The sequence below is a fragment of the Pleurodeles waltl genome, chromosome 3_1, assembly GCF_031143425.1.
Source record: "Pleurodeles waltl isolate 20211129_DDA chromosome 3_1, aPleWal1.hap1.20221129, whole genome shotgun sequence".
Lineage (NCBI taxonomy): Eukaryota > Metazoa > Chordata > Amphibia > Caudata > Salamandridae > Pleurodeles > Pleurodeles waltl.
Genome location: NC_090440.1, coordinates 923411807 through 923436943, shown reverse-complemented (window position 1 = coordinate 923436943; position 25137 = coordinate 923411807). Strand labels below are relative to the sequence as shown.

Below are 25137 nucleotides of genomic sequence, written 5' to 3'. Positions count from 1 at the left end.
GTGGGGACAGTGTACGGGAGGTGCGTAGAGGATTCGGACCAGGTACAACAACAATACCAGCAGACCCTGGAGGGGGAGGGTGGGGATGGGGTAGGTGACCCAGAGCCACAATTACTAATGGGTAAGTAAGTGTCTGGTGACCTTCTCACCGACCCCATGCATACTTTGTATGGGCCCTTCCCCTAAAAATATTGTCTACAGACTGACGATCTGGAGATTGGGCTCTCTGGGGAGGAGCTTTCGTTAGCCCTGGAGGTGTTGTGCTCCAGGAAGCCCCCAGGGCCTAACAGGTTTCCATGTGAATTTTTCAAGGCACATATGCCTAAGCCCTGTAATCATATATTGAGGGTATTCCACTCCGTGGGAGAGGGCTCCACTTTACAGCCTGATTAGAGACCCATGGAGACTGTGGTCTTCCCAAAGTCCTGCTAGCCAGCAGAGACACTCTTCTTACCACCCAATTTCCCTCTTGAACCTAGAAATGAAAATTTTGTTAAAAGTGGTGGTCAATCGGCTGGTCCCTATAATTCCAAATTTGGTACACCCTCACCAGGTGGTATTTATGCCTCGCCAAGCTACCTGGCATAATAGTCAGTGTCTATACAATAGGCTGGCTGACTGACTGGCTGATGTTCTCCTCTTCCTCACACATTCCAAACATTCGGGACCTCCCATCGTACAGATTATTTGCGTTTTGGGGGAAACCTCTGGCCTCTACATTAATAAATCTGTGTTACCGGTAGGCAGCTGCCCTCTGAGCCTCAGGTGGCGGGATTGCCTCACGCAGGCTTAAATATTTCGGTCTATACCCAACCTGAGATGAAGCATTGGTGTGGCAGTGCTATCGGGACCCAAGATTGGCTTGTTTCAAGGAAGATATATGGGCGTGGTCAACATTACCCGTTGTCCCTCACAGACAAATCTGCAATTTTTAAAATGGTGACACTGCCCAGTCTCTTACCAGTTGCAGTATTTCCTATACAACGTTCAACAGTGGTTCCATAAACTGAATTCTATTCTCAGCAGTTTTCTTTGGGGAGGTGAAATTCCCTGCATTGCCCTGAGCAAATGTTTTCACTCAACATACTTCCCATTTGTTGGTCATTAACGATTGGTGGTACGATCTCCAGATCAATTCCACCTATGCATCCGACTATGCTCTCTCACCCTCCCCCCCCCCCCCCCCTTTCACCTCCCTTCACCCCCCACGCGACAAGAGTGGTTGTTAGTTAAAGGAAATATTCGGACAAATTGGGTGGGGGAGGGAGACTAACAGGGTGGATGCTGCTCTGGCGGGGGAGGCTACTGTTCAAGGTCACCACTCTAGAGGGCTATCGGAAATGTGATCTGATTGCTTCTCCACCCTCGGCGATGTGATGTGTGGGACTGTCCTCCAATTCTTTCAGTCTCTGCAGGAGAAATACCAGCTCCACGGCAGGCAGTTTCATCAATACATCCAGCTCTGCCATGCACTGACTCCCACTATATCACAGCCCTGCAGATCTCCCAGAGAATCCCTTAGAGGGTAAACTGCTTATGGGTTATCTGGAAGACCAGAAGATTACTAAACATTTACCAGTTATCTCCCATCGTCCTGACTCCTTTTTCACTTTCCAGTGGGCGTGGGATACAGATGTTGGGGTCCTAGAAAATGAGGACTAGAATGAGTCCCTGGGGGCGCCTTAGACAGCAGCCATTGCAGCCCATCTCAAGTTGATCCAGTTCAAATACCTTCAAAGGGTGTACTTCACACATCTTCTATGGCGGGTGGGAGTGATTACCTCCCTGGCATGTCTCTTCTGCAATGCGGCCGAGGGAACATTCTTACATACGCTGTGGAGCTGCCCGGCACATGACAGGATTTGGCGTGGGGTAACGTCCTGCCTGGGAAAATGATCAGTGAATGGTACAGGAGGTGGCTGTGTACAGGGGCTCAATGCTGTCCACAGAAGGACTCCCAAGATTTGTCAGGCATGGACGGACTACAAAGGGACTGAGTTAGAACCTGTATGCGCCATGTGACAAAACATGAATTACATAATTTATATGCTCATGGGATCGGGTGGGGGCTGGCGGGAGTGAATCTTGCAATTGCTTTACTTACATTGTCCTGTGTCCTTTTTACCAGTAGGTAGGTGAGGGGTGGGTGGGGCTGAATCTGTAGGTGTCCTTTTCTGTCTATGCTCGTTTCTTGTTACTATTTCTGCTTCATGTACGTTTTTATCATGCAGCTCGGCAAAAACTAATAAAAAAAGCAGCAAAGAGGCAAAAAAAGCGAGAAGCATATAGGTGACGGAGAAACAGTAGGGAGAGAAAAGTACACAAGGGAGACAGCTGGAAAACACATGCAACTCTTGAGACTCTCATTGTAGGAAGTTGGCTCTGTATGTGCTATTTCAAAGTAAGGAATAGCATGCACAGAGTCCAAGGGTTCCCCTTAGAGGTAAAATAGTGGTAAAAATAGATAATACTAATGCTCTATTTTGTGGTAGTGTGGTCGAGCAGTAGGCTTATCCAAGGAGTAGTGTTAAGCATTTGTTGTACATACACAAGACAATAAATGAGGTACACACACTCAGAGACAAATCCAGCCAATAGGTTTTTATATAGAAAAATATCTTTTCTTAGTTTATTTTAAGAACCACAGGTTCAAATTCTACATGTAATATCTCATTCGAAAGGTATTGCAGGTAAGTACTTTAGGAACTTCAAATCATCAAAATTGCATGTATACTTTTCAAGTTATTCACAAATAGCTGTTTTAAAAGTGGACACTTAGTGCAATTTTCACAGTTCCTAGGGGAGGTAAGTATTTGTTAGTTTTACCAGGTAAGTAAGACACTTACAGGGTTCAGTTCTTGGTCCAAGGTAGCCCACCGTTGGGGGTTCAGAGCAACCCCAAAGTCACCACACCAGCAGCTCAGGGCCGGTCAGGTGCAGAGTTCAAAGTGGTGCCCAAAACACATAGGCTAGAATGGAGAGAAGGGGGTGCCCCGGTTCCGGTCTGCTTGCAGGTAAGTACCCGCGTCTTCGGAGGGCAGACCAGGGGGGTTTTGTAGGGCACCGGGGGGGACACAAGTCCACACAGAAATTTCACCCTCAGCAGCGCGGGGGCGGCCGGGTGCAGTGTAGAAACAAGCGTCGGGTTTGTAATGGAAGTCAATGGGAGATCTAGGGATCTCTTCAGCGCTGCAGGCAGGCAAGGGGGGGGTTCCTCGGGGAAACCTCCACTTGGGCAAGGGAGAGGGACTCCTGGGGGTCACTCCTCCAGTGAAAGTCCGGTCCTTCAGGTCCTGGGGGCTGCGGGTGCAGGGTCTCTCCCAGGTGTCGGGACTTAGGATTCAAAGAGTCGCGGTCAGGGGAAGCCTCGGGATTCCCTCTGCAGGCGACGCTGTGGGGGCTCAGGGGGGACAGGTTTTTGTACTCACAGTCTTAGAGTAGTCCTGGGGTCCCTCCTGAGGTGTTGGATCGCCACCAGCCGAGTCGGGGTCGCCGGGTGCAGTGTTGCAAGTCTCACGCCTTTTGCGGGGAGCTTGCAGGGTTCTTTAAAGCTGCTGGAAACAAAGTTGCAGCCTTTCTTGGAGCAGGTCCGCTGTCCTCGGGAGTTTCTTGTCTTTTCGAAGCAGGGGCAGTCCTCAGAGGATGTCGAGGTCGCTGGTCCCTTTGGAAGGCGTCGCTGGAGCAGGATCTTTGGAAGGCAGGAGACAGGCCGGTGAGTTTCTGGAGCCAAGGCAGTTGTCGTCTTCTGGTCTTCCTCTGCAGGGGTTTTTCAGCTAGGCAGTCCTTCTTCTTGTAGTTGCAGGAATCTAATCTTCTAGGGTTCAGGGTAGCCCTTAAATACTAAATTTAAGGGCGTGTTTAGGTCTGGGGGGTTAGTAGCCAATGGCTACTAGCCCTGAGGGTGGGTACACCCTCTTTGTGCCTCCTCCCAAGGGGAGGGGGTCACAATCCTAACCCTATTGGGGGAATCCTCCATCTGCAAGATGGAGGATTTCTAAAGGTCAGAGTCACCTCAGCTCAGGACACCTTAGGGGCTGTCCTGACTGGCCAGTGACTCCTCCTTGTTGCTTTCTTTGTTCCCTCCAGCCTTGCCGCCAAAAGTGGGGGCCGTGGCTGGAGGGGGCGGGCAACTCCACTAAGCTGGAGTGCCCTGCTGGGCTGTGACAAAGGGGTGAGCCTTTGAGGCTCACCGCCAGGTGTCACAGCTCCTGCCTGGGGGAGGTGTTAGCATCTCCACCCAGTGCAGGCTTTGTTACTGGCCTCAGAGTGACAAAGGCACTCTCCCCATGGGGCCAGCAACATGTCTCTGGTGTGGCAGGCTGCTGGAACTAGTCAGCCTACACAGACAGTCGGTTAAGTTTCAGGGGGCACCTCTAAGGTGCCCTCTGTGGTGTATTTTACAATAAAATGTACACTGGCATCAGTGTGCATTTATTGTGCTGAGAAGTTTGATACCAAACTTCCCAGTTTTCAGTGTAGCCATTATGGTGCTGTGGAGTTCGTGTTTGACAGACTCCCAGACCATATACTCTTATGGCTACCCTGCACTTACAATGTCTAAGGTTTTGTTTAGACACTGTAGGGGTACCATGCTCATGCACTGGTACCCTCACCTATGGTATAGTGCACCCTGCCTTAGGGCTGTAAGGCCTGCTAGAGGGGTGTCTTACCTATACTGCATAGGCAGTGAGAGGCTGGCATGGCACCCTGAGGGGAGTGCCATGTCGACTTACTCGTTTGGTCCTCACTAGCACACACAAGCTGGCAAGCAGTGTGTCTGTGCTGAGTGAGAGGTCTCCAGGGTGGCATAAGACATGCTGCATCCCTTAGAGACCTTCCTTGGCATCAGGGCCCTTGGTACTAGAAGTACCAGTTACAAGGGACTTATCTGGATGCCAGGGTCTGCCAATTGTGGATACAAAAGTGCAGGTTAGGGAAAGAACACTGGTGCTGGGGCCTGGTTAGCAGGCCTCAGCACACTTTCAATTGTAAACATAGCATCAGCAAAGGCAAAAAGTCAGGGGGCAACCATGCCAAGGAGGCATTTCCTTACACAACCCCCCCCCAAACGAAAGAGGATGAGACTAACCTTTCCCAAGAGAGTCTTCATTTTCTAAGTGGAAGAACCTGGAAAGGCCATCTGCATTGGCATGGGCAGTCCCAGGTCTGTGTTCCACTATAAAGTCCATTCCCTGTAGGGAGATGGACCACCTCAACAGTTTAGGATTTTCACCTTTCATTTGCATCAGCCATTTGAGAGGTCTGTGGTCGGTTTGAACTAGGAAGTGAGTCCCAAAGAGGTATGGTCTCAGCTTCTTCAGGGACCAAACCACAGCAAAGGCCTCCCTCTCAATGGCACTCCAACGCTGCTCCCTGGGGAGTAACCTCCTGCTAATGAAAGCAACAGGCTGGTCAAGGCCATCATCATTTGTTTGGGACAAAACTGCCCCTATCCCATGTTCAGAGGCATCAGTCTGCACAATGAACTGCTTAGAATAATCTGGAGCTTTGAGAACTGGTGCTGAGCACATTGCCTGTTTCAGGGTGTCAAAGGCCTGTTGGCAGTCCACAGTCCAGTTCACTTTCTTGGGCATTTTCTTGGAGGTGAGCTCAGTGAGGGCTGTCACAATGGATCCATATCCCTTCACAAACCTCCTGTAGTACCCAGTCAAGCCAAGGAATGCCCTGACTTGAGTCTGGGTTTTTGGAGCTACCCAGTCCAGAATGGTCTGGATCTTGGGTTGGAGTGGCTGAACTTGGCCTCCACCTACAAGGTGGCCCAAGTAAACCACAGTTCCCTGCCCTATCTGGCATTTGGATGCCTTGATAGAGAGGCCTGCAGATTGCAGAGCCTTCAAAACCTTCTTCAGGTGGACCAGGTGATCCTGCCAGGTGGAGCTAAAGACAGCAATATCATCAAGATAAGCTGTGCTAAAGGACTCCAAGCCAGCAAGGACTTGATTCACCAACCTTTGGAAGGTGGCAGGGGCATTCTTTAAACCAAAGGGCATAACAGTAAACTGATAATGCCCATCAGGTGTGGAGAATGCTGTCTTTTCTTTTGCTCCAGGCGCCATTTTTATTTGCCAGTACCCTGCTGTCAAGTCAAAGGTACTTAGAAATTTGGCAGCACCTAACTTATCAATGAGCTCATCAGCTCTTGGAATTGGATGGGCATCTGTCTTGGTGACAGAGTTGAGCCCTCTGTAGTCCACACAAAACCTCATCTCTTTCTTTCCATCTTTGGTGTGAGGTTTGGGGACTAAGACCACTGGGCTAGCCCAGGGGCTGTCAGAGCGCTCAATCACTCCCAATTCCAGCATCTTGTGGACTTCCATCTTGATGCTTTCCTTAACATGGTCAGACTGTCTGAAGATTTTGTTCTTGACAGGCATGCTGTCTCCTGTGTCCACATCATGGGTACATAGGTGTGTCTGACCAGGGGTTAGGGAGAAAAGCTCAGGAAACTGTTGTAGGACTCTCCTACAATCAGCCTGCTGTTGGCCAGAGAGGGTGTCTGAGTAGATCACTCCATCTACTGTGCCATCTTTTGGGTCTGATGACAGAAGATCAGGGAGAGGTTCACTCTCTGCCTCCTGATCCTCATCTGTTACCATTAACAGATTCACATCAGCCCTGTCATGGAAGAGCTTAAGGCGGTTCACATGGATCACCCTCTTGGGGCTCCTGCTTGTGCCCAGGTCCACCAGGTAGGTGACCTGACTCTTCCTCTCTAGCACTGGGTAAGGGCCACTCCATTTGTCCTGGAGTGCCCTGGGAGCCACAGGCTCCAGAACCCAGACTTTCTGCCCTGGTTGGAACTCAACCAGTGCAGCCTTTTGGTCATACCAAAACTTCTGGAGTTGTTGGCTGGCCTCAAGGTTTTTGGTTGCCTTTTCCATGTACTCTGCCATTCTAGAGCGAAGGCCAAGTACATAGTCCACTATGTCCTGTTTAGGCTCATGGAGAGGTCTCTCCCAGCCTTCTTTAACAAGGGCAAGTGGTCCCCTTACAGGATGACCAAACAGAAGTTCAAAGGGTGAGAACCCTACTCCCTTCTGTGGTACCTCCCTGTAAGCGAAAAGCAGACATGGCAGGAGGACATCCCATCTCCTTTTGAGTTTTTCTGGGAGCCCCATGATCATGCCCTTTAATGTCTTGTTGAATCTCTCAACTAAGCCATTAGTTTGTGGATGGTAAGGTGTAGTGAATTTATAAGTCACTCCACACTCATTCCACATGTGCTTTAGGTATGCTGACATGAAGTTGGTACCTCTGTCAGACACCACCTCCTTAGGGAAACCCACTCTGGTAAAGATACCAATGAGGGCCTTGGCTACTGCAGGGGCAGTAGTCGACCTAAGGGGAATAGCTTCAGGATACCTGGTAGCATGATCCACTACTACCAGGATATACATATTTCCTGAGGCTGTGGGAGGTTCCAGTGGACCAACTATGTCCACACCCACTCTTTCAAAGGGCACCCCCACCACAGGAAGTGGAATGAGGGGGGCCTTTGGATGCCCACCTGTCTTACCACTGGTTTGACAGGTGGGGCAGGAGAGGCAAAACTCCTTAACCATGTTGGACATATTGGGCCAGTAGAAGTGGTTGACTAACCTCTCCCACGTCTTGGTTTGTCCCAAATGTCCAGCAAGGGGAATGTCATGGGCCAATGTTAGGATGAACTCTCTGAACAGCTGAGGCACTACCACTCTCCTAGTGGCACCAGGTTTGGGGTCTCTGGCCTCAGTGTACAGGAGCCCATCTTCCCAATAGACCCTATGTGTTCCATTTTTCTTGCCTTTGGACTCTTCAGCAGCTTGCTGCCTAAGGCCTTCAAGAGAGGGACAGGTTTCTTGTCCCTTACACAGCTCCTCCCTTGAGGGTCCCCCTGGGCCTAAGAGCTCAACCTGATAAGGTTCAAGCTCCAAAGGCTCAGTTCCCTCAGAGGGCAGAACTTCTTCCTGAGAAGAGAGGTTCCCTTTCTTTTGCTGTGTTGCAGTTGGTTTCCCAACTGACTTTCCTGTTCTCTTGGTAGGCTGGGCCATTTTTCCAGACTCCAGCTCTACTTTTTCACCCTGTGCCTTGCATTGTGCTCTTGTTTTCACACACACCAGTTCAGGGATACCCAGCATTGCTGCATGGGTTTTTAGCTCTACCTCAGCCCATGCTGAGGACTCCAGGTCATTTCCAAGCAGACAGTCCACTGGGATATTTGAGGAGACCACCACCTGCTTCAGGCCATTGACCCCTCCCCATTCTAAAGTAACCATTGCCATGGGATGTACTTTTCTCTGATTGTCAGCGTTGGTGACTGTGTAAGTTTTTCCAGTCAGGTATTGGCCAGGGGAAACCAGTTTCTCTGTCACCATGGTGACACTGGCACCTGTATCCCTCAGGCCCTCTATTCTAGTCCCATTAATCAAGAGTTGCTGTCTGTATTTTTGCATGTTAGGCGGCCAGACAGCTAGTGTGGCTAAATCCACCCCACCCTCAGAAACTAGAGTAGCTTCAGTGTGGACCCTGATTTGCTCTGGGCACACTGTTGATCCCACTTGGAGACTAGCCATACCAGTGTTACCTGGATGGGAGTTTGGAGTGGAACCTTTCTTGGGACAGGCCTTGTCTCCAGTTTGGTGTCCATGCTGTTTACAGCTATGACACCAGGCCTTTTTGGGATCAAAGTTTTTACCCTTGTACCCATTGTTTTGTGAAGAGGCTCTGGGCCCACCCTCCTGTGCAGGTTTTTGGGGGCCTGTGGAAGACTCTTTACTATTTTTAGTTTTGGTTGTCTCATCACCCTTCTGCTGGGGAGTCTTCGTGACCCCTTTCTTTTGGTCACCCCCTGTTGAAGTCTTGGACACCCTTGTCTTGACCCAATGGTCCGCCTTCTTTCCCAATTCTTGGGGAGAAATTGGTCCTAGGTCTACCAGATGCTGATGCAGTTTATCATTGAAACAATTACTTAACAGGTGTTCTTTCACAAATAAATTGTACAGCCCATCATAATTACTTACACCACTGCCTTGAATCCAACCATCTAGTGTTTTCACTGAGTAGTCAACAAAGTCAACCCAGGTCTGGCTCGAGGATTTTTGAGCCCCCCTGAACCTAATCCTGTACTCCTCAGTGGAGAATCCAAAGCCCTCAATCAGGGTACCCTTCATGAGGTCATAAGATTCTGCATCTTGTCCAGAGAGTGTGAGGAGTCTATCCCTACACTTTCCTGTGAACATTTCCCAAAGGAGAGCACCCCAGTGAGATCTGTTCACTTTTCTGGTTACACAAGCCCTCTCAAAAGCTGTGAACCATTTGGTGATGTCATCACCATCTTCATATTTAGTTACAATCCCTTTGGGGATTTTCAACATGTCAGGAGAATCTCTGACCCTATTTATGTTGCTGCCACCATTGATGGGTCCTAGGCCCATCTCTTGTCTTTCCCTCTCTATGGCTAGGATCTGTCTTTCCAAAGCCAATCTTTTGGCCATCCTGGCTAACTGGATGTCCTCTTCACTGGAGTTATCCTCAGTGATTTCAGAGTTGTTGGTCCCTCCTGTGAGGGAACCAGCATCTCTGACTATTATTTGTGGAGTCAGGGCTTGAGAAGCCCTGCTCTCCCTAAGTAGGACTGGAGGGGGGGAATTTCCCTCCAAGTCACTATCTTCATCCTCTGAGTTGCCATCCTCAGAGGGGTTGGCCTTTTCAAACTCTGCCAAAAGCTCCTGGAGCTGTACTTTGGTAGGTTTGGGGCCCATTGCTATTTTCTTTAGTTTACAGAGTGACCTTAGCTCTCTCATCTGTAGATGGAGGTAAGGTGTGGTGTCGAGTTCCACCACATTCACATCTGTGCTAGACATTATGCTTCTAAAAGTTGGAATACTTTTTAAGAAACTAAAACTGGTTCTAGAATCTAATTCAAACTTTTACAAACTTTTAAACTCTAAAAGAAATGCTAAACAGGATCTAACACAAGGCCCTAGCAGGTCTTTTAAGAATTTAGAAAATTTTTCAAATTGCAAAAATCAATTTCTAATGACAATTTTGGAATTTGTCGTGTGATCAGGTATTGGCTGAGTAGTCCAGCAAATGCAAAGTCTTGTACCCCACCGCTGATCCACCAATGTAGGAAGTTGGCTCTGTATGTGCTATTTCAAAGTAAGGAATAGCATGCACAGAGTCCAAGGGTTCCCCTTAGAGGTAAAATAGTGGTAAAAATAGATAATACTAATGCTCTATTTTGTGGTAGTGTGGTCGAGCAGTAGGCTTATCCAAGGAGTAGTGTTAAGCATTTGTTGTACATACACAAGACAATAAATGAGGTACACACACTCAGAGACAAATCCAGCCAATAGGTTTTTATATAGAAAAATATCTTTTCTTAGTTTATTTTAAGAACCACAGGTTCAAATTCTACATGTAATATCTCATTCGAAAGGTATTGCAGGTAAGTACTTTAGGAACTTCAAATCATCAAAATTGCATGTATACTTTTCAAGTTATTCACAAATAGCTGTTTTAAAAGTGGACACTTAGTGCAATTTTCACAGTTCCTAGGGGAGGTAAGTATTTGTTAGTTTTACCAGGTAAGTAAGACACTTACAGGGTTCAGTTCTTGGTCCAAGGTAGCCCACCGTTGGGGGTTCAGAGCAACCCCAAAGTCACCACACCAGCAGCTCAGGGCCGGTCAGGTGCAGAGTTCAAAGTGGTGCCCAAAACACATAGGCTAGAATGGAGAGAAGGGGGTGCCCCGGTTCCGGTCTGCTTGCAGGTAAGTACCCGCGTCTTCGGAGGGCAGACCAGGGGGGTTTTGTAGGGCACCGGGGGGGACACAAGTCCACACAGAAATTTCACCCTCAGCAGCGCGGGGGCGGCCGGGTGCAGTGTAGAAACAAGCGTCGGGTTTGTAATGGAAGTCAATGGGAGATCTAGGGATCTCTTCAGCGCTGCAGGCAGGCAAGGGGGGGGTTCCTCGGGGAAACCTCCACTTGGGCAAGGGAGAGGGACTCCTGGGGGTCACTCCTCCAGTGAAAGTCCGGTCCTTCAGGTCCTGGGGGCTGCGGGTGCAGGGTCTCTCCCAGGTGTCGGGACTTAGGATTCAAAGAGTCGCGGTCAGGGGAAGCCTCGGGATTCCCTCTGCAGGCGACGCTGTGGGGGCTCAGGGGGGACAGGTTTTTGTACTCACAGTCTTAGAGTAGTCCTGGGGTCCCTCCTGAGGTGTTGGATCGCCACCAGCCGAGTCGGGGTCGCCGGGTGCAGTGTTGCAAGTCTCACGCCTTTTGCGGGGAGCTTGCAGGGTTCTTTAAAGCTGCTGGAAACAAAGTTGCAGCCTTTCTTGGAGCAGGTCCGCTGTCCTCGGGAGTTTCTTGTCTTTTCGAAGCAGGGGCAGTCCTCAGAGGATGTCGAGGTCGCTGGTCCCTTTGGAAGGCGTCGCTGGAGCAGGATCTTTGGAAGGCAGGAGACAGGCCGGTGAGTTTCTGGAGCCAAGGCAGTTGTCGTCTTCTGGTCTTCCTCTGCAGGGGTTTTTCAGCTAGGCAGTCCTTCTTCTTGTAGTTGCAGGAATCTAATCTTCTAGGGTTCAGGGTAGCCCTTAAATACTAAATTTAAGGGCGTGTTTAGGTCTGGGGGGTTAGTAGCCAATGGCTACTAGCCCTGAGGGTGGGTACACCCTCTTTGTGCCTCCTCCCAAGGGGAGGGGGTCACAATCCTAACCCTATTGGGGGAATCCTCCATCTGCAAGATGGAGGATTTCTAAAGGTCAGAGTCACCTCAGCTCAGGACACCTTAGGGGCTGTCCTGACTGGCCAGTGACTCCTCCTTGTTGCTTTCTTTGTTCCCTCCAGCCTTGCCGCCAAAAGTGGGGGCCGTGGCTGGAGGGGGCGGGCAACTCCACTAAGCTGGAGTGCCCTGCTGGGCTGTGACAAAGGGGTGAGCCTTTGAGGCTCACCGCCAGGTGTCACAGCTCCTGCCTGGGGGAGGTGTTAGCATCTCCACCCAGTGCAGGCTTTGTTACTGGCCTCAGAGTGACAAAGGCACTCTCCCCATGGGGCCAGCAACATGTCTCTGGTGTGGCAGGCTGCTGGAACTAGTCAGCCTACACAGACAGTCGGTTAAGTTTCAGGGGGCACCTCTAAGGTGCCCTCTGTGGTGTATTTTACAATAAAATGTACACTGGCATCAGTGTGCATTTATTGTGCTGAGAAGTTTGATACCAAACTTCCCAGTTTTCAGTGTAGCCATTATGGTGCTGTGGAGTTCGTGTTTGACAGACTCCCAGACCATATACTCTTATGGCTACCCTGCACTTACAATGTCTAAGGTTTTGTTTAGACACTGTAGGGGTACCATGCTCATGCACTGGTACCCTCACCTATGGTATAGTGCACCCTGCCTTAGGGCTGTAAGGCCTGCTAGAGGGGTGTCTTACCTATACTGCATAGGCAGTGAGAGGCTGGCATGGCACCCTGAGGGGAGTGCCATGTCGACTTACTCGTTTGGTCCTCACTAGCACACACAAGCTGGCAAGCAGTGTGTCTGTGCTGAGTGAGAGGTCTCCAGGGTGGCATAAGACATGCTGCATCCCTTAGAGACCTTCCTTGGCATCAGGGCCCTTGGTACTAGAAGTACCAGTTACAAGGGACTTATCTGGATGCCAGGGTCTGCCAATTGTGGATACAAAAGTGCAGGTTAGGGAAAGAACACTGGTGCTGGGGCCTGGTTAGCAGGCCTCAGCACACTTTCAATTGTAAACATAGCATCAGCAAAGGCAAAAAGTCAGGGGGCAACCATGCCAAGGAGGCATTTCCTTACACTCATAACCAACGGAATTGTGTGTATATATATATATATATATATATATATACACATACACACACACACACACACACACACACACACACACACACAGAGCAGTGCTTGAAAGGCAAGCAGGGAAAGCACATAATCGAGCCAATCAAATAGATGATAAAGAAGCTAAGCACTATAGTCAGGACAAACGATAGTCGAAAGTTAGGACAAGAATAAGAACGTAAATTGAAAACAGGAAAGCTAACCACCGGTAAGCAATGGTCAGGCTCCAAGTCTCTATATGTTCTTGGTAAGCACACAACAAGCCTTTTGCAACCATATAACAGTGATGTCCGAAAGTCTTGACTAAAAAAGGGGAAACCACTCTTTAGAATATGACAAACTGGGGGCAAATATGGAGATTTGACATGTAGAGAGGTAGAATGTAGTCAGCAAGGCCTCAGTTGTACGTAGTAGGTCACATTAACTATCCTGTAAAGAAACTATGAAAATCATTACAGTAGATGGACTGGTATGAAGTCTATGGACCTGTTTTGGTGAGAGAAACATGAAGCAATTTTGAATTGGTGGTTGCACATATTTAAGCCAAGAGAGGTGCTGTAGAGAGAATGCATAAAGAGGTATTGTGATCTGGGAAAGAAGTAGCATTACTTATGCACGGTGGGGGGCTGCTACATGCACTGGAAAACTGAAGTGCCATAGAAATCACTTGAGGTTGCTGTTTGGTAAAGCCTTACGAGAAGTGTGAGGCAGAGATACTGAAGTCTCTGTGTGAGAAGATTGGAATAAGAATTAGTTTAGGTGCCAAATGGAATATAAATGGTTTCTCTTTTGTACTGCTCTACAACTCCTCTGGGAAGGGTGCATTTATAAAAGAAACAGACTTCACTATAGACAACAGAAATAGACTCCTGTAGATTTGTAACAATGACTTGAAAGGGTTAGTGGGTGCACAAACTCACTGCCCAAAGACCTTCAATAAGACAGCGGTCACCAGGATGGAAGACTTCTCTTCCCTAAAGCAGTACACAACTAAGTATCACCACCTTATTGTGTTGGGAGGCATTAAGAGATGAAGGGCAATTTTCTTCATACAGGAGGTAAAATAATTTGCATCTGGGTTCTGAAGGTCTAAAGGAATTGCTGGCAAAGAAATGGGAAAATACTCCTTTAAGTGCAGCTGAGTTGACACATTTTTTTTTTTTTTTTTTTTAAACCACAACACACACCTCACTTGACTGGTGAGGAGACCAGGCAGAAAAGCTGGGAATCCTAAAATGCATGCTTTATCTTTGAGATAGACAATAGCAACAGAGATACTGTGAGAAGAGAGAGACGATTCTAAATTATTTGAGCAGCAAAAATAAATCCACATTCTCTTAAATTCTTCTGGTGGCAACACGTTAATTGACATGAGTAAGATCATGTGTAATGACAACCCAACCCATCACCTTGGTCCCCGATGAAATCTGTCATAATCGTGTAAAGAACCTGTAAAACAAATATTTATAAATGTCAATGAAACAGATAAACAGGACGGATAACAGTCTCAACATTAGCACCTGGGTTGCTTCTGCAACCCATGGTAGGGCCTTAAATGACAGCCCTGCTATTGGTTGTTTTGCCAATACTGTCTGGCCATCAGTTCCCATCTGATTTTTGTGTGAATTGAGTAATTCCTGTATTTCTGCTTCTGTAAGAGGATGATAATCATGAAGTGGCTAATCTGAAAACTTTGTAGTCAGTGGATTACAACAGAGACCAGAATTATCACTATGTTGACTGATGCAGGGTGGTGACTGAATACAGTCCATTGGTCTTTGTGCCATTAGTTGGACATGTAGAAGTAAGTTACAAAGAAGCAGTTCCCTTTTTTGTGCTTCTTCACCTTGGAGCTTATTGCACTTCTTGAGACTTTTAAAAAGTCTTACTACCGCAGGATTCACTAGCATTAAAGATGGGTCAAGCCACAAGAGGAGCAAGGCCATGTAGCACTAAAGGGGTATCAAAAAATGAATGAAAGGGTATGAGTAAGATTAAGTATAAAAGTCAAGTGACTGCCTTGCTGTGCTCTCTTTTAAAGCATTCCATCTCTGTTTTGTGAGCTCATAATCTGGTAGATTTGAAGAATTTTGATCAAGTGTCTGTAACTCTATATATTTGATGCACCAAAGTGTTCCAATGTTCCAGGGAGGCCACTAAACTGAGAATATAACCTTAGTCCCCTCACACCATACATCTTTCTTTGCCTTATTATGTCACTCTGTGTAGTACATTCTTCTTACAGACAGCGAGTCTCTGGGGGCATATAAAAAAAGTCACTCATATGTTTTCGCGCTCTCTCTCACTCCCTATTAACATTGAAAGCTGATTTGAAGGGCTACAAAACCAAATGCAGATACAAGTCAATACCAGACAGCAGGAGAACAAGCCACAGAGGAAGACTAATAAATAACTTGTGGCAATTCATGCCGTCAGGTGGAAAGAGTGAGAAAACAAATGAAATTGAATTCCAAACACCAAACAGAAAAATAAATGCCTTACATCAGACACTGAGATCAGAATAGGAAACAGAAAAGGTTTCTGTCCTTGCTAGGTGTTGGAAATCATAGAATAAGGCTGGGGGTACATGAGTTGCAGCCAGATTTGGGGGGGTACATGTTGTACACATGAAAGGTGCAGGACTGAAATATTTATTTTTTATATGATGAAAACACCTTAGGAAGTAGCTTCCATTTTGGTGTGATGTGAAAAAGATCAATGCTATATCGATAAGGATATATTAAAACCCATCATATGCACATTTAGTCACTTGATTGTGTTACGATCTTCTCAAATTGTACTAATGTTAGAGTTATAAAGAAAACAAGCATCTGCAATGTAGTGGGTCTCGCATTTGCTTGAGTTAGAGTTATTGGGGTAAATTCATAACTGGACATCTTTTTGCCACATAAATTGGTCAACCTTGCCTCATAACTTGGTCTTTTCCTGCCAAATAATTATAGTGGCCCTGCATATAAATAAAGCACTTACATTTACATTCTTCCCCTATCTGCAGCCAAAAATGAAAATTTTGCCATTTAGCATCCTAAATTAAATCTGCCATGCTAATTCCAATAGAATACCACTTTCACCACCCCACCATCAGAGTTGCTGACTGGCTAACAATTTCCACACCAAAAAAAAAAAAAAAAAAAAAGCCAGACACAGAGGAGTGCTGAGAGAAAAACTAGAAGGGTCACCCAAACATATCAGGAGTGTTAACAGTCAGTGTAATAGGGATGTTAAATTAGCCTGACTCATGGTCATAATTGCATTAACCGGTTCTGTGCCCTGGACGAGGTGACCTCGTCCAGGGCACACGGGAACTTGGGGGAGCGCTAGCGCGCCCCCCCCGTGCACCCTCCCCCCCCCAATTTCTCTTGCAATCACTGGGGGAGGCCCGGAGGGGCTTCAAAGGGAAGGTAATCTATTTTGATGAGGCCAATCTGCCCCCAAGGGGGGCAGAAACCACTTGACACCAGGGAGTTTTTCCTTTGCGTGAATTGGTCGATTTTAGGTCAATCTGCCCCCAAGGGGGCAGAAACCACTAGGCACCGGGGATTTGTTTTTTGGCGCCATTGTCACGCAGGGGGAGCGACCCCGTAGGCAAGGGTCGTACCCAGGGGGGGGGGGGCATGGGGGGCAAATTTATTTTAGCCCATTTCTGCTCCCAGGGGGGGGCAGAAACCTCTAGGCGCCAGGGCAAATTTTTTTTGTTTGTTTTTTTAGAGATGGGGAGCGATCCATCAGGCACCAGGGATTTGTTTTTTGGCGCCAATGTCACGCAGGGGGAGCGACCCCGTAGGCAAGGGTTGCTGTCGGGCAGGAGGGGTTTGGGGGGGGGGTCAAATTTATTTTAGGGCATTTCTGCCCCCCCCCCCCCCCGGGGCCAGCTGAGCTAGAGGCCAAAATCCACAGGTAGGCACTTTGCAAAAAACACCTCTGTTTTCTGTGAAAAAATATGTTGTGTCCACGTTGTTTTTTGGGCCATTTCCTTTTGCGGGCACTAGGCCTACCCACACAAGTGAGGTACCATTTTTATCAAGAGATTTAGGGGAACGCTGGGTGGAAGGAAATTTGTGGCTCCTCTCAGATTCCAGAACTTTGTCACCGAAATGAGAGGAAAAAGTGTTTTTTTGGCCAAATTTTGACGTTTGCAAAGGATTCTGGGTAACATAACCAGGTCAGAGCCCCGCAAGTCACCCCATCTTGGATTCCCCTGGGTTTCTAGTTTTCAAAAATGCGCTGGTTTGCTAGGTTTCCCCAGGTGCCGGCTGAGCTACAGGCCAAAATCCACAGGTAGGCACTGTTTTCTATGAAAAAATGTGATGTGTCCACGTTGTGTTTTGGGCCATTTCCTTTCGTGGGCGCTAGTCCTACCCACACAAGTGAGGTATAAGTTTTATCGGGAGACTTGGGGGAACGCTGGGTGGAAGGAAATTTGTGGCTCCTCTCAAATTCCAGAACTTTCTGCCACAGAAATGTGAGGAACATGTGTTTTTTTAGCCAAATTTTGAGGTTTGCAAAGGATTCTGGGTAACAGAACCTGGTCCAAGCCCCACAAGTCAGCCCATCTTGGATTCCCCTAGGTCTCTAGTTTTCAGAAATGCACAGGTTTGGTAGGTTTCCCTAGGGGCCAGCTGAGCTAGAGGCCAAAATCTACAGGTAGGCACTTTGCAAAAAACACCTCTGTTTTCTTTAAAAAATTTGGATGTGTCCACGTTGTGCTTTGGGGCGTTTCCTGTCGCGGGCGCTAGGCCTACCCACACAAGTGAGGTATAATTTTTATCGGGAGACTTGGGGGAACGCTGGGTGGAAGGAAATTTGTGGCTCTTCTCAAATTCCAGAACTTTCTGCCACAGAAATGTGAGGAACATGTGTTTTTTTAGCCAAATTATGAGGTTTGCAAAGGATTCTGGGTAACAGAACCTGGTCCAAGCCCCACAAGTCAGCCCATCTTGGATTCCCCTAGGTCTCTAGTTTTCAGAAATGCACAGGTTTGGTAGGTTTCCCTAGGGGCCGGCTGAGCTAGAGGCCAAAATCTACAGGTAGGCACTTTGCAAAAAACACCTCTGTTTTCTTTCAAAAATTTGGATGTGTCCACGTTGTGCTTTGGGGCGTTTCCTGTCGCGGGCGCTAGGCCTACCCACACAAGTGAGGTATCATTTGTATCGGGAGACTTGGGGGAACATAGATTAGCAAAACAAGTGTTATTTCCCCTGGTCTTTCTCTACATTTTTTCCTTCCAAATATAGGAGTGTGTGTAAAAAAGACATCTATTTGAGAAATGCCCTGTAATTCAAATGCTAGTATGGTCACCCCGGAATTCAGAGATGTGCAAATAACCACTGCTCCTCAACACCTGATCTTGTGCCCTTTTTGAAAATACAAAAGGTTTTCTTGATAGCAATTTTTTACTCTTTATATTTCAGCAAATGAATTGCTGTATACCCGGTATAGAATGAAAACACACTGCAGGATGCAGCTCATTTATTGGCTCTGGGTTCCTCGGGTTCTTGGTGAACCTACAAGCCCTATATATCCCCGCAACCAGAGGAGTCCAGCAGACGTAACAGTATATTGCTTTCGATAATCTGACATTGCAAGGAAAAGTTACAGAGTAAAACGTAGAGAAAAAAATTGTTGTTTTTTTCACCTCAATTTCAATATTTTTCTTTTTCAGTTGTTATTTTCTGTAGGAAACCCTTGTAGGATCTACACAAATGACCCCTTGCTGAATTCAGAATTTTGTCTACCTTTCAGAAATGTTTAGGTTTCTGGGATCCAGCATTGGTTTCATGCCCATTTCTGTCACTGACTGGAAGGAGGCTGAAAGCACAAAAAATTGCAAAAATGGGGTATGTCCCAGTAAAATGCCAAAATCGTGTTGAAAAATTGGGTTTTCTGATTCAAGTCTGCCTGTTCCTGAAAGCTGGGAAGCTGCTGAGTTTAGTACCGCAAACCCTTTGTTGATGCCATTTTCAGGGGAAAAACCACAAGCCTTCTTCTGCAGCCACTTTTTCCATTTTTTTTTAAAAAAACAAAATCACTGTATTTTGGCTAATTTCTTGGCCTCCTTCAGGGGAGCCCACAAAGTCTGGGTACCTCTAGAATCCCTAGGATGTTGGAAAAAAAGGACATAAATTTGGCTTGGTTAGCTTATGTGGACAAAAAGTTATGAGGGCTTAGGCGCGAACTGCCCCAAATAGGTAAAAAAAGGCCTGGCACAGGAGGGGGAAAAGGCCTGGCAGCGAACGGGTTAAGGAGAGATTAATGAAACATACAATTAGCATGTAAACGCAATAAAAACCTTTAGCAGAAAAACTTTTGGCATTAGACTGTAATGCTCAGAACAGCCCATAGAGGACAACACAATGGAAATAGCATTTCTAAGAAACATGGCCATGTAACCATATAGTTAGCTCCTAGAGGGCATAACCACATGAGAAGACAATGGCAGAAGGTAATGCAATGTAACCATATATTTAGCCCCTAGAGAGCATAGCACATTGCACATTTTAGGACTAGCAGGCTTACTGCAATTAAACAACAAACAAGACCTTTAATACACAAACTACTCCCAGCTGTAAAACAAACGTTACAGTCATGAGCACTGAATGGCGGAAGGGGTTATTATTCTGGGGTCCACATTAACCTAGGGTGGGGACCCAGAGATGATGTAGACAGAAATAATACATTGTGGTTAACGTTTTGAAGGTGGCCCCATTGTCCTAGGGCAACCACAGGAAGAGTTATAAGCACACAAAAAAAAAACTGTAAAAGTAATGTCCTGCAAAGCATAATGTGGAGAGTTTCTTGAGTGCCGCGAATATTGTGTTATGTTGATTGTAATGTTTAGAACAGCCCCTAGAGGACACCACAATAAAAATAGCATATTTAAGAAACATGGTTATGTAACCATACAGTCATTTGCTAGAGGGCTTAACCACATGAAAAGAATGCAGTGTGTATTATATATATATATATATATATATATAAAATAGCTAACTGGTCTACTGCAATGATATTACAAACAAGACCTTTAAAACACAAACTACTCCCTGCTGTAAAACAAAAGTTCCAGCCATGAGAGAGCTTAAAAAGAATGGTGGGACAGGTTATTTTTGGGGTCCCCACTAACCTAGTGTGGGGATCCAGAGATGGTGTAGACAAAAAGAGCATGTCGTGGTTAACGTTTTGGTGGTGGTCCCATTGTCCTAGGACCACCACAGGCTGAGTTATGACCAAACATCTTTTGTAACAGTAATGCCCTGCAAAGCATTATGGGCGAGTTTCCCAGAGTGCAGTAAATAGTTTAGTACCAGCTCTCCTGCTGTGTCGGGACCGCCGCTTTGAGAATTTCTGTCTTTTTACGTAAAGCCTTTATCAATTACAAGTGTGTTTGTGAAAACTATGGAGCACGAAGGGGAGAGTCAAAAGAAATGACTCAATCAGTTTTTATAAAGCCCAACTACTCACCCTTGAGGGTCTAAATGACTGATTAGGTAACAGTGTGAACAATATGACCAGCACTTCGATATAGACAATGGAGTTCGCACTGTTCACACTGAGTGCCATGGCCACCATGGAGCACGAAGGAAAGAGACATAAGAATAAACAGTTCGCCCACATAGAAGTATATTGGCAATAGTGCAATAATCCATGTAACAGGTTCAGTTTGCAAGGCGGTAACAAAACTGCCCCAAGGCGGGACAAACGTAAAGCATTTACTAATGACATCAATGGATTTTTAAAAGGCAAGCCCACAAACGAGTGAAAGTGAAGGGCGTGAGATGGGTCCGGTTGAAAGTCCACAGAATACTTGCAACAGGTCGAAAAGCACTTGTGCGCTCGACCTAAAAAGGGGGTTGAAAAATAAAGTGTATTATTTTAGTCAACAAAGAAACTAACATAACGTTTATTAAGAGCTGTTAAAATAAATGGGTAATTATGAACCTAGACTGAGGGGCAGGGAGGAATAGTTTAACAGCAATTTGTGAGGCTTCATAAAATTACATTTAAAATATTTCCATTTTTACCCTCAGAAGGGGATGCTTCCTATTTTGTCTTCCATGGTTGAGACATTTACTAGTTTGTGGTGTTGCACAATTACTACAACTGAAGATGGTAATCCGCATTTGAGCTATAATGCACTTTTATGTGGTGGGTGCTAGTGACAAAACAGTTCTCTAACTTGTTTTTTTGTTCAGAGATTCACCTGTTCAAATTAGCGCGCATTGATCGCTGAAGGTGGTGTCTGACTGACATTGAGGATCTCTATTAGTAGTACTGCATGACTGCAGCTTTCCATCTCCTTTGTACCATACTGTGAGGACCTCTACTGCTAGTATAATTTAACTGAATCTTTCCATTGCCATTGATTTCTGTGGGGACATCTTTTAGTAGTAGAGCGCAACTGAGGCTTTCCATCTTTATCCCTCTTGTACTGTGAAGACCTCTACTCAGGGGTGTGAAAATCCTATAGCCCAATGTCCAAGACATATTGTTTGATTTCAAGGACAACAAGATTTTATGTTTGTTTTGTCCTTAGGGTAAGTAGGACAAACCTCCTGCAACACAAACCATTTGGCTGCCAGTTTACAGTACCACATTCTGGAGCAGGGAAGGGAATGGTCTGCAGCTGAGGTAATATTTGTGTCCATATGCTAATACTGTTCACACTTGTATTTATGGTTCATTAATGCAAAGTCTTCAGTCTCTAAGTATATGTTGTAAGCTCGGACTGCAGTACTGTCGACGGTCCCAGTAAAAAAAAAAAAAAGTGTACACACGTTTGCAAAGTTTAACAATATTGGGCTACATGTAATGCTCCCAGAATGCTCTCTGATTAGATGCAAATATTAGCAGAAGCTTGAAAGGAAGATTGCCAATTATTTGCTGTCAAAATAAAATGTTCACAAACAAATGTTTTGCTAAATTACTGTGAAATTTTAGGTAGCAATTCTTTGAAGCATCATTCAGTGAAATGCTTTGATGCATGCTAGTCTTTCCCAAAAATATTCATAATGGGAAATCAGTGAAACCAGTTATAAGTAAATAAACAAGCACTGGCAAAGCCAATAGGTAGGGCATTGGTAGTCAGTCTTTTGGTTTTGTGAATGTGTGTCTTTTTTTGACGTTGCTTTTGTAAAACTTTATTGTTGTGGGAGCTGCCGGGTCCTCACCATTGGAACCAATACTGACAAAAATAATATTTTTTGGTCTCAAAAAGCCCACAATTCCTCAGTAGTTTCTGGCACAGAGCAAAACTACGTTGTGTGCCAATATGCACCTTGTGAAAGAGCAGATTGCCATCACTCACAGTGGTCAGCTGATAGATGGATACAGGGAAGGAAGAAGTTTTAATACAAACAAACGGTCTTGGTTAACGCTAGACCTAATTAGAGGCCCAACTGTTAAAGTCACAAAAGTGTGCCCATGCTATATGTCATTGCATTACTGCAGATTTATACGTCATAAATCCACATGAATTTACAGAAGTAGACCAGGAAATCGTAATCTTAGAAATATTTGTGAACTGCATTTTAGCACCAGCAAATACGCATATGTAGATTTGTCTGTGCGAAAATGTGTTGAGTGTTTAGAATTTCACTTTCCCTTTAACCACTTTTTCCAAACCCTTGAAAAAGTTTTACTTCTGACCTTGTCAGGAGTGAATGTCCAAACCTTTCCATTATGAAAAAATATGAAGGAAGAGCTTGTGAAAACCAATAAAGCATAAAAGCTAGTAGGTAGATTCAAAGGGGTATTCCAACCCTGGAACTTTCTTTCCCTTGCCTCCAACCCCAGTATGCAGATTTGCAGAAAGGTGGCTATTATCGGAGCTCTTATTTAAGGAGACTGCTGCCATAATATGTCGCTGCTCTACATGGCACCAAAGAGACAAGTAGATTTTTTTTACAGGACAAGTAGATTTGTGAAGTAACATGTGCTATGGACAAGTAGATCTTTTACTAAAATCCACACCCCTGAGAGTAATGGCAGTGCAGCGCAACTGCAGCTTTTCATTTTACCTCTATTGTACTATACATTGAAGACCTTCACTGCTAACACAGCACAACTGCAGTTTTCCATCTCCAATGTACTGCACTGTGAGGATGTCTACTAGTAATATAATGCAACTAGTTGAATTATAGAGAAAGAAAGGGACTTGAAAAATAAACAATATTATTTTGGTCAGCAAAGGAACACTCACCTACTTAGATTAAGAGCAGTTAAAACAAACAGTTATGTTATTTTACTGGACAAAGGGGCTGAAGTGAATAGTTCGAGTCATTTGAGATGCTCCATAAAACAGGATTTAAAATGTTTACATTTTTACCCACATAAGAAGTCTCTTCCCATTTTTTCCCCCCCCCAACATAAATACAATTAGTTAACAGTTGCTTTGTATAGGTTTTTAAATTGAAATGCTATTTGATCAGCGCTGAATTTGTTTACCGATCACACTGCATTGCCAAATGTGCAGCATCCCAGTATTGCCGACTTACATGGGGGTTCTGGTTACTTAAGCAATAAAACATTCTGCAGAGTACGCTAAGCGCTGATCTTAACACTTCAGTTTCTGAACCAACAACCACCTCTCCAACTATTTGGCCGCTAGCTCCAGCCACATAAAAGTTAATTTACTTCCAATTACAGAACCGTAGAACTCCTAAAAACTCTACCAGTGTCAATGGGAGGGGCTTTATTATAAAGAGAACTAGCCTATTTTGCATTTGTCTAAGGCAAAGTCTACTTAATTCATACCAATCTAGGGGATTTCAAATGTATTTTATAACTTGGGGAACGAGAGGTTTATCCGTTCTGCATAAATCTGAATACCTATCAGAAAAGACTGAGCAGGAACAAAATGATGTCAGTTAAGAAAACTGCTATGCTCTCTGAAAGGCGCCTAGTTGGCATTTGTCGTGACCGTGCATATATACATCTTACACAATACTTTTAATTCAATTAGAGAAACATTAACAGTAAACAATAGTTTAGCCTAATTGAGAAGAAATAAAACGTGGACCACACATTTATACTTGAGAAAGTCTTGCAGACAAATCAATGCATTGTTCTGATCCAACTAGGGTTTCAAATGCAAGTTGCTTTGATGCGACACATTCTGTGTCATACCCAATTCACCTTCATACAAGCTAATTAAAACAAAATGTTCAGATCCTAAGACCAAAATCATAAAGTTCATTTATAAAACTTTAAATTTCTAAATTTTGAATGTTCACCCCTTACTTTCACAACCAGTCAGAAACAAAAAATGCATATTATACCTGTCTGAAATATTTCATCAAGCCTCTCGGCCACCTTCTCAGAGAGGCCGGCCTCTATCAGTGACTTGTAGTGTTCTGTGTTTTCTGCTAGAGTTACACTGCAAGAGGTATCCATGGGTTCGTCCTCTTCTGTTATTTGTACCGCATTACCATTCACCTCATTAGCCATTTTATTATGCTGCTGGAAGAAATTCAGGAGCTCCATTACATTATGGCAGAAATTGCTTGGTCCAACAATGCATGATTTATCTTAACCAATTCACAAGCATGCCGTTCACCTGCATCAGAATTTTTATACAGCCATTGTAATGAAAAAGCAGTTAAGAACTATGAAGCGTACATGGAATAGGTTGGATTTAGGATATTCATGTACATATGGCATAAAACGGATGATGAGGTAGAGCATGGCCAGCAGCACAAATAGGGCCTTGTGTACTGAAGTCCATATTTAAGGATCACACCTCACTTTGACGGCAGAAACAGCAACAACCCAGTTAAGCTATTTTCAGCCAACAGTACTTTTTAAAAATGTATTTGCCGTCTTTCTATCGACTTCAAAGCAATCAAAATGCAAATTAGTAGCATCTCTTGAACAATCGGTGTGGGGAGATGCAGAATAAAAATACGCCCCAATAAAGGTTGCTTTTTGGTTGTATGGGCCCTTACATAAAATATATATATGGTTTGGAATAAAAAAGGGGGATAAAAGGAAAAACTATTTGAAGGGCTAACCAAAGAGCAATGTGGGTTTCCTTCACAAATTCTGCAGATACTGGTAGCTGTAAGGTAGTAAAGCAAATCATAGAACAAAGCTGAGCTTTAAACATTTGAAAGCATAAAACTTACAAAATACATCACAACACATGCTTCTTTCCCCGTGCACACACAAAAAAATAAAAAAATAAAAAAAAAACACTGTTCATGCAATTCGTGATTATACAACATTAAATTGTAACATTGTGTAGTTGCAGCACACTTGAATTTAACTTAA

At 45.3% G+C, this 25137-nt stretch overlaps 1 protein-coding gene across 4 annotated transcripts in view; it reads right to left on the bottom strand.

Moving 5' to 3' along the window:
• The window catches only part of HNRNPR (heterogeneous nuclear ribonucleoprotein R), a 355793-nt gene that overhangs the window by 270592 nt on the left and 60064 nt on the right, over window positions 1-25137 (bottom strand). For 2 of the 4 annotated variants that reach the window (XM_069223913.1, XM_069223912.1), the window contains exon 2: window positions 24147-24324. The exons of 1 other annotated variant lie outside the window; for it this stretch is intronic. In XM_069223913.1, coding sequence (XP_069080014.1) covers window positions 24147-24315 — 169 coding nt within the window. In that variant the 5' untranslated portion in view covers window positions 24316-24324. Of the gene's footprint in view, window positions 1-24146; window positions 24328-25137 lie in introns of all 4 variants that reach the window. One more of the 4 variants, XM_069223911.1, reaches the window with a different exon arrangement.